This window comes from Anoplopoma fimbria, chromosome 6, assembly GCF_027596085.1.
Source record: "Anoplopoma fimbria isolate UVic2021 breed Golden Eagle Sablefish chromosome 6, Afim_UVic_2022, whole genome shotgun sequence".
Classification (NCBI taxonomy): Eukaryota; Metazoa; Chordata; class Actinopteri; order Perciformes; family Anoplopomatidae; genus Anoplopoma; species Anoplopoma fimbria.
This window is the reverse complement of record NC_072454.1, coordinates 435384-451895: the sequence shown is the minus strand read 5'-3', so window position 1 is coordinate 451895 and position 16512 is coordinate 435384. Positions and strand designations below refer to the sequence as shown.

The 16512-nt window shown below is 49.6% G+C and overlaps 2 protein-coding genes across 3 annotated transcripts in view; both read left to right on the top strand.

The window, feature by feature from the left end:
* Nucleotides 1-6: 6 nt before the first annotated feature.
* Nucleotides 7-11122, top strand: znf318 (zinc finger protein 318). Its single transcript, XM_054600703.1, is given in 13 exon segments — nt 7-403; nt 1061-1164; nt 1335-1902; nt 2608-3484; nt 3619-3800; nt 3802-3820; nt 3929-4008; nt 4096-4195; nt 4280-4605; nt 5319-5513; nt 6091-6184; nt 6668-6786; nt 7755-11122. Coding segments are annotated over 13 exon segments (5352 nt in total). The 5' UTR covers nt 7-172; the 3' UTR covers nt 10212-11122.
* A 922-nt stretch (nt 11123-12044) lies between these two features.
* Nucleotides 12045-16512, top strand: part of ppp2r5d (protein phosphatase 2, regulatory subunit B', delta) — a 13947-nt gene continuing 9479 nt past the window's right edge. The window contains exons 1-6 of one of the 2 annotated variants that reach the window (XM_054600054.1): nt 12045-12178; nt 13423-13512; nt 13951-14132; nt 14548-14746; nt 14848-14958; nt 16038-16130. In XM_054600054.1, the coding sequence (XP_054456029.1) occupies nt 12158-12178; nt 13423-13512; nt 13951-14132; nt 14548-14746; nt 14848-14958; nt 16038-16130 (696 nt within the window). In that variant the 5' untranslated portion in view covers nt 12045-12157. Of the gene's footprint in view, nt 12179-13422; nt 13513-13950; nt 14133-14547; nt 14747-14847; nt 14959-16037; nt 16131-16512 lie in introns of those variants that run through there. The other variant, XM_054600053.1, reaches the window with a different exon arrangement.

Here is a 16512-nt window from a genome sequence, read left to right as displayed (position 1 = left end):
TGTAGTGGCCGTAGAAGAAGAAGGAGGACTGTAGTGGCCGTAGAAGAAGAACACGTCTCTCTTCTACTTCCGGTCTCTGGCTCTGTGGTTCTCTGGTTCTGTGGTTCTCTGGTTCTCTGGTTCTGTGGTTCTCTGGTCTCTGGTCTCCGGTCTCCGGTCTCTGCGGGAGGAGATGTACCCCCCGCAGAGAGGAGGCTACCGGCCGCCGTTCGAGGGCCGAGGTCCTCCGCCGAGGCCTTACCCGGTACCGGGCTACCGAGACGAGCGGAGCCGGCCCAGGCCTCCGTTCCACCCGGGCTACCACGAGCACGGCCCCGCGGACTCCTACCGCCGCTCCCCGCCGCGCAGGAGGTACCCGTCCCCCGGGCAGGGAGGCCACCGGGCCGGAGAGTACCGCAGAGAGGTAGCCTGTAGCATGTTAGCATGTAGCATGTTAGCCTGTTAGCATGTAGGATGTTAGCCTGGTAGCCTGTTAGCCTGTAGCCTGGTAGCATGTTAGCCTGGTAGCATGTTAGCCTGGTAGCATGTTAGCCTGGTAGCATGTTAGCCTGGTAGCATATTAGCCTGGTAGCATGTTAGCCTGGTAGCATGTAGCATGTTAGCCTGGTAGCATATTAGCCTGGTAGCATGTTTGCCTGGTAGCATGTTAGCCTGGTAGCATGTTAGCATGGTAGCCTGATAGCATGGTAGCCTGGTAGCATGTTAGCCTGGTAGCATGTTAGCCTGGTAGCATGTAGCATGTTAGCCTGGTAGCATGTTAGCCTGGTAGCATGTTAGCCTGGTGGCATGTAGCATGTTAGTCTGTTAGCATGGTAGCCTGGTAGCATGTTAGCCTGGTAGCATGTTAGCCTGGTAGCATGTTAGCCTGGTAGCATGTTATCATGGTAGCATGTAGCATGGTAGCCTGATAGCATATTAGCCTGGTAGCCTGTTAGCATGGTAGCATGTTAGCATGGTAGCCTGTTAGCATGGTAGCCTGGTAGCATGTTAGCCTGTTAGCACGTTAGCCTGTTAGCCTGGTAGCAGCAGCTGTTCCTGTCTGACGTGGTCTCTGTTGCAGACGTCTCCTCGGGGCTCTGGTCCCATCGACCACAACCTGGTCATCACCGTTGGCAACGAGCTAACTGGACCGTCTGGCTCCGCCCCTTTTCGCCATCATGACAGGTAGAAAACAAGCATTCTGATTGGCTCATTAGACTGTTTGTTAGTAAAGGTAAACGTGGTTTAGACACATTTAAAAACAGACATTTGATTTGAACAGGTTCCTTTGTAGCCTTTGTTTAAGCGCCTGTAGCGAGTGAGCGGCTAAAGCTAAAGCTAGCGTTTCCATACAGAGACTACCCTCCTCGACCCGAGTACGAGCGGAGCAGGAGCCGGGGCCGGAGCCGACCTCAAAGCCGGAGTCCGGACCGGAGCCGGGCCAAGAGTCAGGGACGGAGCAAGAGTCGGGTGAGGAGCAAGAGCCGGCACCGCAGCCAGAGCCGCAGTCCGGGCCGGAGCCGGGCCAGGAGTCGGGGTCGGAGCAGGAGCCGCAGTCCGGACCGGAGCCGGGCCCGGAGCAGGAGCCGGAATAAGAGCCACAGTCCGGACCGGAGCCGGGCCAAGAGCCGGGGACGGAGCAAAAGCCACAGTCCGGACCGGAGCCGGGCCAAGAGCCGGGGCCGGAGCAAGAGCCGCCACCGCAGCAAGTCCAGTTCCAGAGGGAGGAGCATCGGGCGGAGCCACGGACGCAGTGCGAGCAGCTCCAGCTCCAGCTCCAGCAGCGGAGACGGGAAATTCAGAAAAGGGTTCAGGGAGCTGGAGACGGCGCGACGCAGGAAGGAGCTGGAGGAGATGCTGAGTCTGCCGACGAAATCCATCCTGAAGAAACGCAACGACTCCGAGGACTCGCCGTCACTCAGGGTAGGACGCACAACCACGTAGAGCCCGACACGCAGTCAAACCTCACCGAGAAACACCAACACGCAGTCAAACCTCACCGAGAAACACCAACACACAGTCAAACCTCACCGAGAAACACCGACACCCAGTCAAACCTCACCGAGAAACACAGTCAAACCTCACCGAGAAACACCAACACGCAGTCAAACCTCACGAGAAACACCAACACGCAGTCAAACCTCACCGAGAAACACCAACACGCAGTCAAACCTCACCGAGAAACACACAGTCAAACCTCACCGAGAAACACCAACACGCAGTCAAACCTCACCGAGAAACACACAGTCAAACCTCACCGAGAAACACCACGCAGTCAAATCTGCACCGAGAAACACCGCAGTCAGAAACACCAACACGCAGTCAAACCTCACCGAGAAACACTGACGCAGTCAAACCTCACCGAGAAACACTGACGCAGTCAAACCTCACGAGAAACACCAACACGCAGTCAAACCTCACCGAGAAACACCAACACGCAGTCAAACCTCACCGAGAAACACCAACACGCAGTCAAACCTCACGAGAAACACCAACACGCAGTCAAACCTCACCGAGAAACACCAACACACAGCTGACTGATTTGTTTCCTCATATCAGAAGTTCTAGTCGTGAACATCAGGAGTTGGTCTGTGGTTCAGCGGGTCACTCTGTCTCTCTGTGTTCCAGACCACCAACTCCCCTCGAGGTCAAGAGGGTTCCAACATTTCCCGGGTGGCCGACCAGCTTCTGCAGGCGGTGAAGGGCATGGAGCCCCACATGGTGGCCTCCATGCTGTCCGAGCTGCGGACAGATCCTCAGATGGCTCACCGGGTCGGCCTCGACGCCGAGATCAAAGAGATCCTCCACCTGCTGGGGGGTCCGGCGGGGGTCAAACCTCAGGAGAAGGCGGACGACATTGACGACGAGGAGAAGTTCCTGTACGGAGACTCGGAGGAGCCCAAACCTCAGCTGGCGTCCGAGCCGATCCGACACCACGGGCTGGATCTGTACGGAGACGTGACGGAGGAGGCGCTGTACGGAGACTACCCCCCACCGAAACAGGTCATCACTCAGACGTACGGCCTCCCGGCGGGGGCCTCGCCTCACCTTCAGGCCCCTCCCACCACGGGGGAGGTGGATGTGAGATACACCAGCCGGCCCTCCGTCAGCCCCGACCAGAACATCACGGTCCAGGTGCTGAACTCTGCCATACCGCCGGGGATGGAGCCGCTAGAGGAGGGCGAGCGCCAGGCGCTGGAGGAGTACGAGAAGATCCAGGACCTGCTGAAGACCATAGGCCTGGACCTGGGCGTGACCGAGATCAGCAAGATGGCCGCCAGGACCAAAGAGCGTCTCCACGGAAACAAGCCGCCTCCGAAGACGCCCACGCGCAGCAGGCGCTACTCTTCCAACAGCTCGGACGGGAGCCGGGGTCGCAGGAGGCGGAGCCACAGCAGTAGCTCCAGCAGCTGCAGCCGGAGTCGCAGCCGCGGGCGGGGGGGCAACCGGGGGCAGCTGGAGCAGCGACGGCGGCAGGAGGAGCTCGGCGCCGCCCAAACCTCACAAAGACATGAATGAGTTGTTCGCAGGGCAGAGCGTCGCCATGCCATCGCCAAACAACGAGCTGCCGCCACAAAACCCAGATTCCAACATCCCCCCGCTCACCCCGGGGTGCCCCTACCCCTACCCCCCTCACAGGTCCACGGCATTATGCCCCCAAACTTCCCCCGCCGGGTTACAGCCAGTACGGAAACTACCTTCCCTACATGCACCAGCAGTGGCCGCCCATGTACCCGCCCCCAACATGGCCCTGCCCCCCAAACCGGCCCAGACGAGTTCCCCCCTACTTTGCCCTACAAACACCCCTACAGCAAACCGGCCCCTGAGCTGGGGGACAAAGGTGGGTCAAGTATGAAAGCAAAGTTCAGCTGGTTTGTAACCGTAGAAGAAGAGCTGACAGGAAGTTGTTTGTGACGTAACTCTCGGTCGTCGTGTTGTTTGTCGTCAGGTTTGATGAAGACTCCGGTTCCGGACGTTGAGAAGGTCAAAGTGTCTGAGGAGCAGAACAACGAGAGCCAGAAACAAAAGGTGTCGCCTCCGGTCATGACGCTTCTGAGAGCGCAGCTTAAACCGGGAGGAGAACCCGACTGAGTTCTGTATGTGTGCTGTGTTCAGGTTCTGGAGGAGAGAGAGAAGCTGAAGCAGGAGAGAGACATCCGGATGAAGAAGAAAGAGTATCTGATGAAGGAGCTGGAGCGGCTCAGGAAGCAACAAGGTGAGTACGCCGCTGCGTCCCTCCGTCGTCATGGAGACGCATACAGCTGACGGAGAGGAGGTGTTGCTGCGCTGTGTTTTTCAGGGGAGCTCCTGAGGAAGAAGCGGCGGGAGAAGGGCGGACACAAAGACCCTCTGCTGCAGGAGATCAGCCACCTGCAGGAGGACGTCATGGCTCAGATCTCCAGCCTGCGCAAAGAGCACGAGGCCGCCGAGAAGAATCGCAACGAGATTGAGAAGATAGCGCTCATCCTCGGCCTGATCCCGTCCGACCGGCCCCGCAGGGCCGTCAAACCGCCGGAGGACCCGGAGGACGAGCCGCCGCCATCGCCGCCAGAGAAGAAGAAGAAATGTGAGGTGCAGAGGAGTCCTGAGGGCCGGCAGGCCGCCAGCAGCAGCTCCACCTTAAAGGTACAAACACCTGCAGAGGAGGTAAAACAGGAAGTACTACTGAATCATAGCTAGGGCTCCTGACCTGGTTCATTTAGCTGATTTACAGCTAAATATTCTGATCGGGTATTGATCCTCACACAGTAATGAAGCTTTGTCTTTGATTCTGTTACTGCGCTCGGATTCATTGTCACCTGATCTACGCCGTCTCACCTGCTGAGTTCAGATTCATGTTCATTTCCTCAGTAGAAACTGTCGACTGTGCTGTTTTTTCACATTAAAAGCCTGTTAGGAAAGCCCCCTATAGGCTTTTAATGTGAAGCATCTGTGCAGGAAGTGTTGAGTGTTATTGACGGAAGTTTAACTGCCATTGATTTTCTTTTTGTAAAACCTGGAAGAACCGGATCTTATTTGAGGAGTCGTCTTCATCGTCTCTCGGGTTTGAATTTTCAAGATTGTCTGATCTTGTTTGAACGTAGATAGCTCAGAGGTTTGTTTCTCATCAGCTCAGTGATGATGACAGGAAGTTTACTGTAAACTGTAAAGCTAGAAGCTCCGATCGATATGAAAGCGACTGCCGGATTCTCTCGTGTTGAGTAACGTCTTTGAGGCCGGAGCTCACAGGAGGTAAGAAACTTTTACCTTCCACATTAAAAGACCGTTTAGTTTGAGTGAATCCTGACTGTCTCCACTTGTCCCCGCCATGTTGACTCTCCTCCATCTTTGTTTCTTAGCAGACCTCAGCGGCGGCGGTGGCTGCGCCGACGTCGAGAGCGTCTCCAGACGAGCCGCCCGCCGACGCCCCGACTCCGCCCCCAGAGCCGTTTGAATACTATGACGCAGGAAACCACTGGTGCAAAAACTGTAACGTCACCTCTGGTTCCATGTTTGATTATTTCACACACTTGCACAGCAAAACGCACCGAAAGGTTTGTTCTTATGTCTCACACCTTTTTTTACTAAACGTCTTTGTCCTCGTTGGGTCGAAAAGTTATTCATCGACAGAATCCTGTAGAACTTGATGTAGAATGAGTTTGATTATTGATCAGTAAATATTGATTGAAGAGGGTTAACCTGTGATTAGATCAGCTGATGTTCCAGCAGTTCTAACTCCAGACTGACCTTCTGGTTCTATGTGAAGTCTGAAGAAGAGCTTTGATGAAGTTAACTCCAGCTTGTTCTAGGCTGCTTTTATTGTGAAACTCTTGCCTCTGAAACAGGAAGCTGTTCCTGTTTCAATCTAAGCTTCAGGCTGATTTCTTCTCTTCTTCTTCATTTGTAGTTCAGAGGATCTTTGTCTCTCTGAACAGTGTTTAGTTCTTCTTCTTCTAAACTAAAGAACGTCTGTTAGAAGATCTCCTACATTCAGACCTGAGGACTCGTCCTCTCATCAGACGGACCCGTCAGCCCTGAAGTGACCTGTTCAGCAGTAGTCTACGTCATGCTTTACCATATGTTCTTGATATTCTGGACCACCAGGTGTAACGTTTCTCTTTGGTTCCTCAGACTCTGGACCCGTACGACCGACCCTGGGCTTCCACTCCCACCAAAATCAGCAAGAACCTTCTGTCAGAAGAGAAGCTGACGAAACCCGCCAAAGGTAGGCGTCAGTGCACATCCATCACTACGCTGCTTTTTGTCCCGGAGATGCCGGTGTTCGAGCCGCTGAATGTTGTTAGCCGTCTTCTGCTTCCAGGTGGATCACTGCTGCAGTTTCTGTCTCTTTAATGAAAACAGTGCTAACCAAGAGACAAAGACTCTCATGGAGCCGCAGAGGAGACGTCTCTGATGTCAGGTCATTAGTGTTTCATGTGTCCTCCTCCAGTGAAGGCTGCTGTAAACGTAACGTTCTGCAGTAACCTCTGGAAAGGTGCTGCTCGTTCCCTCAAACATCCGTCCTTATTTACTCCACCTTCCCATTGGTCACCTCTGATCTACACACCTCTGTCCTCCACACGTTCTCTAATCACATGTCACCTCTCTGACAGGGTCTGGAATGGATACGTTCACCAGGTAAACATGAATGACCGTCGGCTTTATGGCCGCCGTGTGTTTGAAACATTCTGCGTGTGTTTCGCTGCAGGTTCTGAGTTCTTGCTGCCCGTCAGAGGGTTCTTCTGTCTGCTGTGTAAACAGTTTTATGGAGACGCCATCTGTGCAGAAGAGCACGTCACCACTCACGCTCACAACGAGAAATACAAGGTAAGTGAGCTCCGCCCTTTTGCTCTGAAGGAACTCATGCAGGTGGAACGTCTCATGAGGGTTAGGGTACCGTTAGGATTTTATGGATCCTGGAACTCTTATCAATACCCTTATCGGTTCTTTTTTATCATTCTAAGAGTAAAGCACGTCTCTGAGTACCGATAGCAGAACCTTAAACTCCAGAACGCATCAATACTCCGGGTTTCACTCATTTAGAACCGGTTCCTACTCGTGTGTCCATTGTCTCTGGCTCGGCCTTTGATTCCTGGAATAGGCCGGCGTTTCAATGGATCCCAATGATCAGAAAACGCATGCAGCCGCACAAAGCTTGTTTTTCAAGACTCTCTCTCATGACGGAGATACAAACATCCATTCAGGAACCAGCGGCTGAATGTTACAGAGAGTGTTGAGCTTTTATCAGCGGACGCCTTGGTTCTTCTGCTATGACGTTAAGTCCGTCGGACTGAGAGGTGACATCTTTACAACGTATGAAGCAGGCATCCTCTGTTTGGTGCTCACGGTGAAAAAACTATGTGAACCAAACAGATAGTGGCCCAAATACATAATACAAAGCAAAGGAGTGATGATAGACGATCACACGACTGTGGTTAAAGTGGTGATGTGTTGTCATAGAAACTCTCTGAGCACTTTGTCATTGAAACGCTGTGATGAAGCTCTTCTCTGCCAGACATGGCGTTGCGTTTGTTTTATTGGTCGCTATGACCCACCGATGTGTTTCTACATCTCTGCCAAAGAAAGTCGTTGTGTGAGAATGAGATAAACCGCTAAGCCGTAACTCCCACGTGACCTGAACGCAGCATCGTGCACAGTAGATGTGAAATTGGTGTCATGTTTCCAGGCTCTAGTTTTTATTCTTCAAAAGTATTTCAGTTATTCATTTGATGTTATGCTCAGGCTGAAGTGTTTCTCACTCTCTTGTCTTTCTGTTTCAACACCTCCTTCCCCAGAAACAGATGTACGAGAACCCTTTGTATGAACAGAGGAGGAACCTGGACCGGCAGGCCGGACTGGCCTCCGAGCCCAGCGGGAAGAAACGCAAACATGAGGACGAGGACAAGAGCAACAAGGACGAGAAGTCCAAACACAAAAAGGAGAAAAGGGACAAGGAGAAAAAGAAGGAGGAGTCCGATGCTGTTCAGAAGGAGGAGAAAATTAAAAAAGAGGGAGAGGAGGCGAAGCCCAGCAAGAAAGAGGAGGAATTGAGGAAGGTCAAAAGCCTGGAAGAGGACAGGCCTTTGTACAGCAAGAAAGACGAGGAGGAAAAGTTGAAATGCAGCAAGAAGGATGATAAATACTGCTCCAGCAGAGAGGAAGAGGAGAGGGGTAAGCACAGCAGGAAAGACGAGGACGACCGATACAAATACAGAGAAGAGGAATGTCGGTCCCGGTACCGCAGGGAAGAAGAGGACCGATATGACAACCGCCTCAAATATGGGCCGAGAGACGAGTATAAATACGGTCAATATTCAGATTTCAGATCCAAACATGACGAAGGAAAACTTAAGGCTGAGAAGGAAGCTTTTAAAAAGCTTGAGCCGGGAAAACCAGCAGGGAAACCAGATACCAACAAGCCTGAACCTCCGCCGAAGCCGTACGACCCGCCCAAAATCCTCTGTGGACCTAGTCCAGCCATGAGGGCAAAGCTCCGCAAGCAGAGCCTGGAAACCAGCAAACCACCGCCGCCTCCGGCTGCGACTACGGCTCCATCGTTTGGGAAGTTCACATGGAAGAAGAAGGAGAGTATTCTGGCAAAGGAGGCGGAGAAAGTTGCTGCAGAGTTCATCAAAGAAGATGAAGCAGCTGCAAAGCAGAACCCGGTCTCGGCGGAGGATTCCTTTGCTAAATCCATGGCCGTTGCCAAGGAGATCGCCCACAAGCTAGGGGGCCACAACACCACTCCTCCTTGGGTGTACAACAGAGCCACCCGGGGAAGGATCCGGCCTAACCTCCCTGCACCGGCTGCAGTCCTGAGGAAAACCGCCATGATGGGTAAACCTGCCCCTCTGAACACCTTCCTCTCCATTATACCCCAAAACACGGGATTACAAGGAACTGCTCCGACAGAACAACCCTTATTCTGTGATGGTCTCACAAGGGCTCTCAATGCCCAGAATGCACTGCTGGAAAATAAACCTCAGCCACCAAGTGGTACAACCGGGACATTTGAGGCCATGCCTCCGCCGCCGGTGTCAAGACCTGCACCGCCGGTTTCAAGACCTGCACCACCTGTTTGTAACCCTGCACCACTGGTTTCTAAACCTGCACCACCAATTTGTAACCCTGCACCACCAGTTTCTAAACCTGCCCCAATCGAGACAAAGCCTGCACCATATGAAACTATGCCTGCTCCATCTGTGGCTAAATCGGCACAACATGCGATGATAAAGATCGTGTCCGACGTGGCGGCTCCCGGAGTTCCAGAGGGCGAGCAAACACGTACGGTTTTTGTCAAGCCTCCACCTTTCATGATCATGGGCGACGGACCTCATAAGTCTGAGAAACTTAGGAGTAACCTGGCTGCAGCTAAAGCCCAGGACTTATTCAACATCTTCTACAGCAGGGTTGACCAATCGGGTGCCTCCTCCATCACCAAACCAGCAACAGATGCCAGCGCTGATGGGAGCAGCAGCAATAAAATTCAGCTTCTGACCACGCAAGCTCCAAAACCACAACCTCAGCTTCTGACCACGCAAGCTCCAAAACCACAACCTCAGCTTCTGACCACGCAAGCTCCAAAACCACAACCAGACTCACCAATTCCCCAAACCCCGCCAGAACCAGTCATTCAAATTGAATCCGTTTGGTCCTTGCAGCCGTCCCAAACTCCAACGCATCGGGTGGCTCCATCTGAAACCCAGCCAGAACTGAATCTACCAGCCCAGTCTGAGACTGCACCCCAAAACCAGTCCTTAACTCCCAAATCTGAGTCCCAAACCAAGCCTGCTGAGCTGGAACCAACATCTCAAATGCCCAAACTGGCCCCTCAAATCATCACGGACCCCAAACCAGACCAGGACACTCAGCCCCTGCTCCATCTAGAGACCCATCCTGACACGGTTCCAGAACCTGCTCCCAAGCCAGGACCCAAAACTAGAGGCAAGGCGACTCCGACAAAGAGGACCCCTCCTACCACCCGTCCCGTCCGACAAACCAGATCTCAAACCAGATACCAGACCCGCCAGCAGCAGAGCCAGTCCGAGCCTGAGCCGGCTTCAGGAGATTCTGACTCGGCAGCTTCAGACCCAAAGGGGGTGGACTCGTCCGATCCTGGCTCAGGGCTGCTGCTGGAGGAGGGGACGCCCAGCGAGGGTGACCCTCCGATGATGGAGATCACTGCTGAGACCCTGGGCCTCCCCGCAGACATGACCTCTCTGGACTTTGATTATGATTTTAACTTTGAGTAGCAGCTGACCTTAAAAACCAGGAAGTCTCCGATCAATAATGGACCTGAAGGCAGCAGGCAAGAGAGACGCTGACAGACTTGAGACTTTTAAGACTCTGACCTTCATCCATTTAAAGCCCCAGTTTGACATTAAGGAAACCTTCTTTTTCCGTCTTCTCCAGAGTCCAGGACATCTCTAGACTCAGGCATGTCTCTAGGATCTAGATACGTCCTGGAGTCTAGAGTCCGGGACGTGTCTAGACCTGCAATCTTTTATTAAAAACAAGACTTCCTCTAAAGACACAAACAGATCCATGAATATTTCCTTAAGAGAGTTAGGAGGTTCTTCATGTGGTTCAGGTTCAGAACATTTCAGTTCTGGAAGACGAATAACAGCTGAAGGAGCAAAGTTAGATTTATTTTTCAGATGTTGCTCTTATCTTTCTAATAATAATATAATAATAATATTTCCTCTTCAGGCGTCTAAAATTACACAAACAATCACTTTATATTTTGTGACCCACAGAAAGATAAACCACAGCCCATTTTAAAGTGAAAAAGGTTTGGAAGTCTAATGAAAAAAGAAACCACTTGTTGTACGTCACCAGTGTTTCTGGGTTTTGACCAAACTGATGTGTGACTGGATTAAATGTGAACGTGTGTCCTCCTGCAGGTAAAGAACCCGACACACCTCCTGATTCCTCCTTTTCTACTTCTACTCTTTATTTCTCCTCTTTTAAAACGACCTCCGGTCCGACCAAAAGCAGCTCAGTTGGTGGTTCACATGTTAGCTGAAGATCCAGGAGCTGATTCCTGTAGGAGAGCAGCAGGTTTGTGTCTGATTCACTGATCTCAGGTCAGTGAGGAAGAGAAACCAACGTCGTCTCAATGCATCTGTTGCTTCAAGTAGTTTTAATAAAAGTTAGTGGAGAAACGAACTGCAGCTCTGTGTCCTGATTCAATACAGTGTTTCCAAGTACATGTACCCACATACTGTACTTTAGTCATACTCTAAGGTACTTGTACTTCCTACTTCTCCTCCACTACATCTGAGGTAACTATTGTACTTTTAGTGTACTACATCTCAGAGGTACATATTGTACTTTTACTGTACTACATCTCAGGTACATATTGTACTTTTACTGTACTACATCTCAGAGGTAACTATTGTACTTTTAACTACATCTCAGGTACATATTGTACTTTTACTGTACTACATCTCGGAGGTAACTATTGTACTTTTAACTACATCTCAGGTACATATTGTACTTTTACTGTACTACATCTCAGAGGTACATATTGTACTTTTACTGTACTACATCTCAGGTACATATTGTACTTTTACTGTACTACATCTCAGAGGTAACTATTGTACTTTTAACTACATCTCAGGTACATGTTGTACTTTTCTCAGAGGTAACTATTGTACTAACATCTCAGGTACATGTTGTACATATACATCTCAGAGGTACATATTGTACTTTTACTGTACTACATCTCAGAGGTAACTATTGTACTTTTAACTACATCTCAGGTACATGTTGTACTTTTACTGTACTACATTTACTGTACAGTTGTATGAACAGATTAAGGAGTGTATGAAGCCCTTTAGATAATAAATAATAATTGAATGTTATACATGTACTCTCATGAGTACATTTACTGTTGGTGCTGGTGTATTTTGATGTAGTACTTGTAGTATGTAGTATATGTAGTATGTAGTATGTGTGAAGGTGTTGCTGGGGAAGACTTCCTCCTCAGCACTGTCTACAGGCAGCCAATCAGAAAAATCCACCGCGCGTTGCTAGGCAGCGTGTCCGCGTCAGCAGCCAATCACATCCTCCGGGCAGGGGACGGCAGCTGAGACAGACCGACAGACAGCAGCCCGAGTCCCGTTAGTCCCGGAACCACCGGAACCACCGGGAGAACCAGAGCAGAGCAGCAGCAGAGCAGCAGCAGAGCAGCAGCATGCCCAACAAGAGCAAGAAGGTGAGCCGCGGGCACGAGCCTCGTGACAGGACTGCGCCTGTTACGAGGACGGCTAGCTGTTAGCTGGATGCTAGCTAGCTGCTAGCTGGATGCTAGCTGCTAGCTGGATGCTAGCTAGATGCTAGCTGGATGCTGGCAGCTAGCATCTAGCTAGCAGAGGACGGCTAAGCTAACCGCTAACGTGCCTTAATGAACCATGTGACGTCAGTGCACAGACTGACCAATCATGTGTGTGTGTGTGTGTGTGTGTGTGTGTGTGTGTGTGTGTGTGTGTGTGTGTGTGTGTGTGTGTGTGTGTGTGTGTGTGTGTGTGTCTGTGTGTGTGTGTGTGTGTGTCTGTGTGTGTGTGTGTGTGTGTGTCTGTGTGTGTGTGTGTGTGTGTGTGTGTGTGTGTCTCTGTGTGTGTGTGTGTGTGTCTCTGTGTGTGTGTGTGTGTGTGTGTGTGTGTCTCTCTGTGTGTGTGTGTGTGTCTCTGTGTGTGTGTGTGTGTGTGTGTGTGTCTCTGTGTGTGTGTGTGTGTGTGTGTGTGTGTGTGTGGTGTAAGTAGTACTCTAGTAGAAGAACTAAACTAGTAATACTTCAGTGTATAAATACTGTAACAGTCCTACTTTAAAAACATTAAGAATAAAAGCACTAAAGTAACATCAGTGGAAATACTCCTTATTCAGCAAAATCTAAATATATGATTGCATTATAATTATAATCATTGGAAAAAGACGTTTGACAAGATGATTTTATTTAATAATCATTTATTATTTTATCTATTGATCGTCTTTGTTTTCTTCATTTGCACCGGTTCCTACAACAATTATCCTCTGGATGAATACATACTGATGGATGTTTGCTCCGTTGTCATGGAGATAGATCTGTTTACGTCAGTGTCAGTCACATGACAACAGATGTCTGTGATACAGCTAAAGCTGGAAGCAGCTAAAGCTGGATAGCATTGAGAGCAGAGCTTAATCAGTCAAACTAGTTAAGTTATCAAATGATTGTTAAAACATAAAACTACCAAATATTTGCTGTCATAAGTCAGTGTGTTAATGTTTTGGACTGAAGAACATCTTTAATATTTCTTAAAGTATTGATTTGGTTTCAGTTCTGTGATAGAAGTCCAACCTTTCCATCTGATTAATGGATCAGTGGAGCAGCAGACCTGTTTTCTGACCTTTTATAGAAATAACAACTTAAATCTGCTGAAGTAGACTTTCATTCAATGCTGCTTCCTCTTGTCTTGTAAACAGGAAACGGCTAAATGTGCTAAAAGCAGCATGAAGAACAGCAACAGCGGCGCTGGGGGCGGGAAAGATGCTGCTGCAGAGAACTCAGACGAGGTGAGTGTGTGAACATAACACACCTGTGATACAGGAGGACACGTCCAGGTGTCTGTGTTTACCTATGAAACAGGGCGGAGTCACATGATGCTGCTGGTCCATGTGATACAGGTCCAGGTGTCTCCTCTTATTGTGTAAACAGGAAGCTGCTGATCAGCTGGTTTCATTTATTCACCACAGTCCAACAGAAACATCTCAAACAATGAACAATATTCAGTTAAAGGAAAACTGTTTATTGGTTTTATTTTCAGTAGTGAGACTTTATTTAGATACAGAGATAGAAACATGTTTTTAAAGACCTTTTTAGAACTGACTTGTGAATATTTTCTTTGAAAATATAAAATGAGTTCACCTGTAAACAGATACAGTCGTAGTTTTTATTTCTATCTAATGTCTCTGTGTTATTATTAATAATAATTTGTGTGTATATGTGCTCAGTCCCAGCAGCAGCAGAGCGGCAGCAAGCGTCCCAGTAACAGCACGCCTCCTCCCACTCAGCTCAACAAGATCAAATACTCTGGAGGTCCTCAGCTGGTGAAGAAGGAGCGCCGTCAGAGCTCCTCCCGCTTCAGCCTCACCAAGAACCGGGAGCTGCAGAAGCTACCTGCTCTCAAAGGTGTGTGTGTGTGTGTGTGTGTGTGTGTGTGTGTGTGTGTGTGTGTGTGTGTGTGTCTGTGTGTCTGTGTGTGTCTTTGTTGCCATGGAGACCACAGCATCACTCCCCTCAGAGCTGTGACATGTCTGACTGACGCTCCGTCACAGCCGTCAGGAGATGTGACCTCTGATCAGAACTGATCACAGATTTGTTGTCACATGACTGTTGGTCTCAGATGAATCCATCATGTCTTCATAGTTTCACTGAGGAGCTCAGAATTTAAACGGTTTATTCAGAGGTTTTAATTGAGACGTAGAATAAAATGTTTTTGATGAAACATCACATTAATCTGTGCGTCACACATGATGTGTTCAGGGACCGTCAGAAAGATGAAATGATCTATCTATAGATATCACAGCTCCTCACCCCGTCTCCCCCAGACTCCCCCTGATGGAGCGGGAGGAGCTGTTCGTCCAGAAGCTACGTCAGTGCTGCGTCCTGTTCGACTTCATCAGCGACCCGCTCAGCGACCTCAAGTACAAAGAGGTGAAGAGGGCGGGACTCAACGAGATGGTGGAGTACATCACCCACAGCAGTGAGGTGGTGACGGAGAACATCTACCCCGAGGCTGTGTTCATGGTGAGGGGGGCGCACACACACAGACACACACACAGACACAGACACACACACACACACACACACACACAGACACACATATTCACCTGTATGTGTGTGTTCAGTTTTCAGTGAACTTGTTCCGGACTCTTCCTCCTTCCTCCAACCCGACCGGAGCCGAGTTCGACCCTGAAGAGGACGAACCGACGCTGGAGGCAGCCTGGCCTCACCTGCAGGTACAAGTACACCCAGAGAGTACCTCTACTGCAGTAGAGTACAAAATAAAACTACATGAATAATGTTATTTATGGATCAAAGTGTTGAATTCAGCCACCTGAATGTTGTTTCTCCTTCAGTATGTCTTTACGGCAAGATCCTCTCATGTTCTCCTATGAACATCACGGTAAAGATCCTCTCATGTTCTCCTATGAACATCACGATAAAGATCCTCTCATGTTCTCCTATGAACATTACGGTAGAGATCCTCTCATGTTCTCCTATGAACATCACGATAAAGATCCTCTCATGTTCTCCTATGAACATTACGGTAAAGATCCTCATGTTCTCCTATGAACATCACGGTAAAGATCCTCTCATGTTCTCCTATGAACATTACGGTAAAGATCCTCTCATGTTCTCCTATGAACATTACGGTAAAGATCCTCTCATGTTCTCCTATGAACATCACGATAAAGATCCTCTCATTTTCTCCTATGAATATTACGGTAAAGATCCTCTCATGTTCTCCTTTGAACATTACGGTAAAGATCCTCTCATGTTTTCCTATGAACATTACGGTAAAGATCCTCATGTTCTCCTATGAACATTACGGTAAAGATCCTCATGTTCTCCTATGAACATTACGGTAAAGATCCTCATGTTCTCCTATGAACATTACGGTAAAGATCCTCTCATGTTCTCTTGTGTTGAGTTATAAACATTACGGTAAAGATCCTCTCATGTTCTCGTGTTGAGTTATGAACATTACGGTAAAGATCCTCTCATGTTCTCTTGTGTTGAGTTATGAACATTACGGTAAAGATCCTCATGTTCTCTTGTGTTGAGTTATGAACATTACGGTAAAGATCCTCATGTTCTCCTGTGTTGAGTTATGAACATTAATAGATATGAATATAATCAGTTTATTTAAAATTCATAAAGTAAAACACATTTATCAGTTAACCTCAGAGGATATTCAAGTACAAACAAATGTAGAATTCAGCGCTCCGCCCCCAGCTGGTTGTGATCTGTCCTGATTGGACGACACACAGCATCTCCCTGATGACATCATCGCGTTTTGTGTTTGTGTCCACAGCTCGTCTACGAGTTCTTCCTCCGGTTCCTCGAGTCTCCGGACTTCACACCAAACGTGGCCAAGAAACACATCGACCAGAAGTTTGTGATGTCGGTAAGATGTGTGGGGAGGAGGTGTGTGGGGAGGAGGTGTGTGGGGAGGAGGTGTCTGGGGAGGAGGTGTCTGAGGAGGAGGTGTGTGAGGAGGAGGTGTGTGGGGAGGAGGTGTGTGAGGAGGAGGTGTTGTAGGAGGAGGTGTCTGAGGAGGAGGTGTTGTAGGAGGAGGTGTCTGAGGAGGAGGAGGTGTGTGGGGAGGAGGTGTCTGAGGAGGAGGTGTGTGAGGAGGAGGAGGAGGTGTCTGAGGAGGAGGTGTGTGAGGAGGAGGAGGTGTTGTAGGAGGAGGTGTTGTAGGAGGAGGTGTCTGAGGAGGAGGTGTCTGAGGAGGAGGTGTGTGAGGAGAAGGTGTCTGAGGAGGAGGTGTGTGAGGAGGAGGTGTC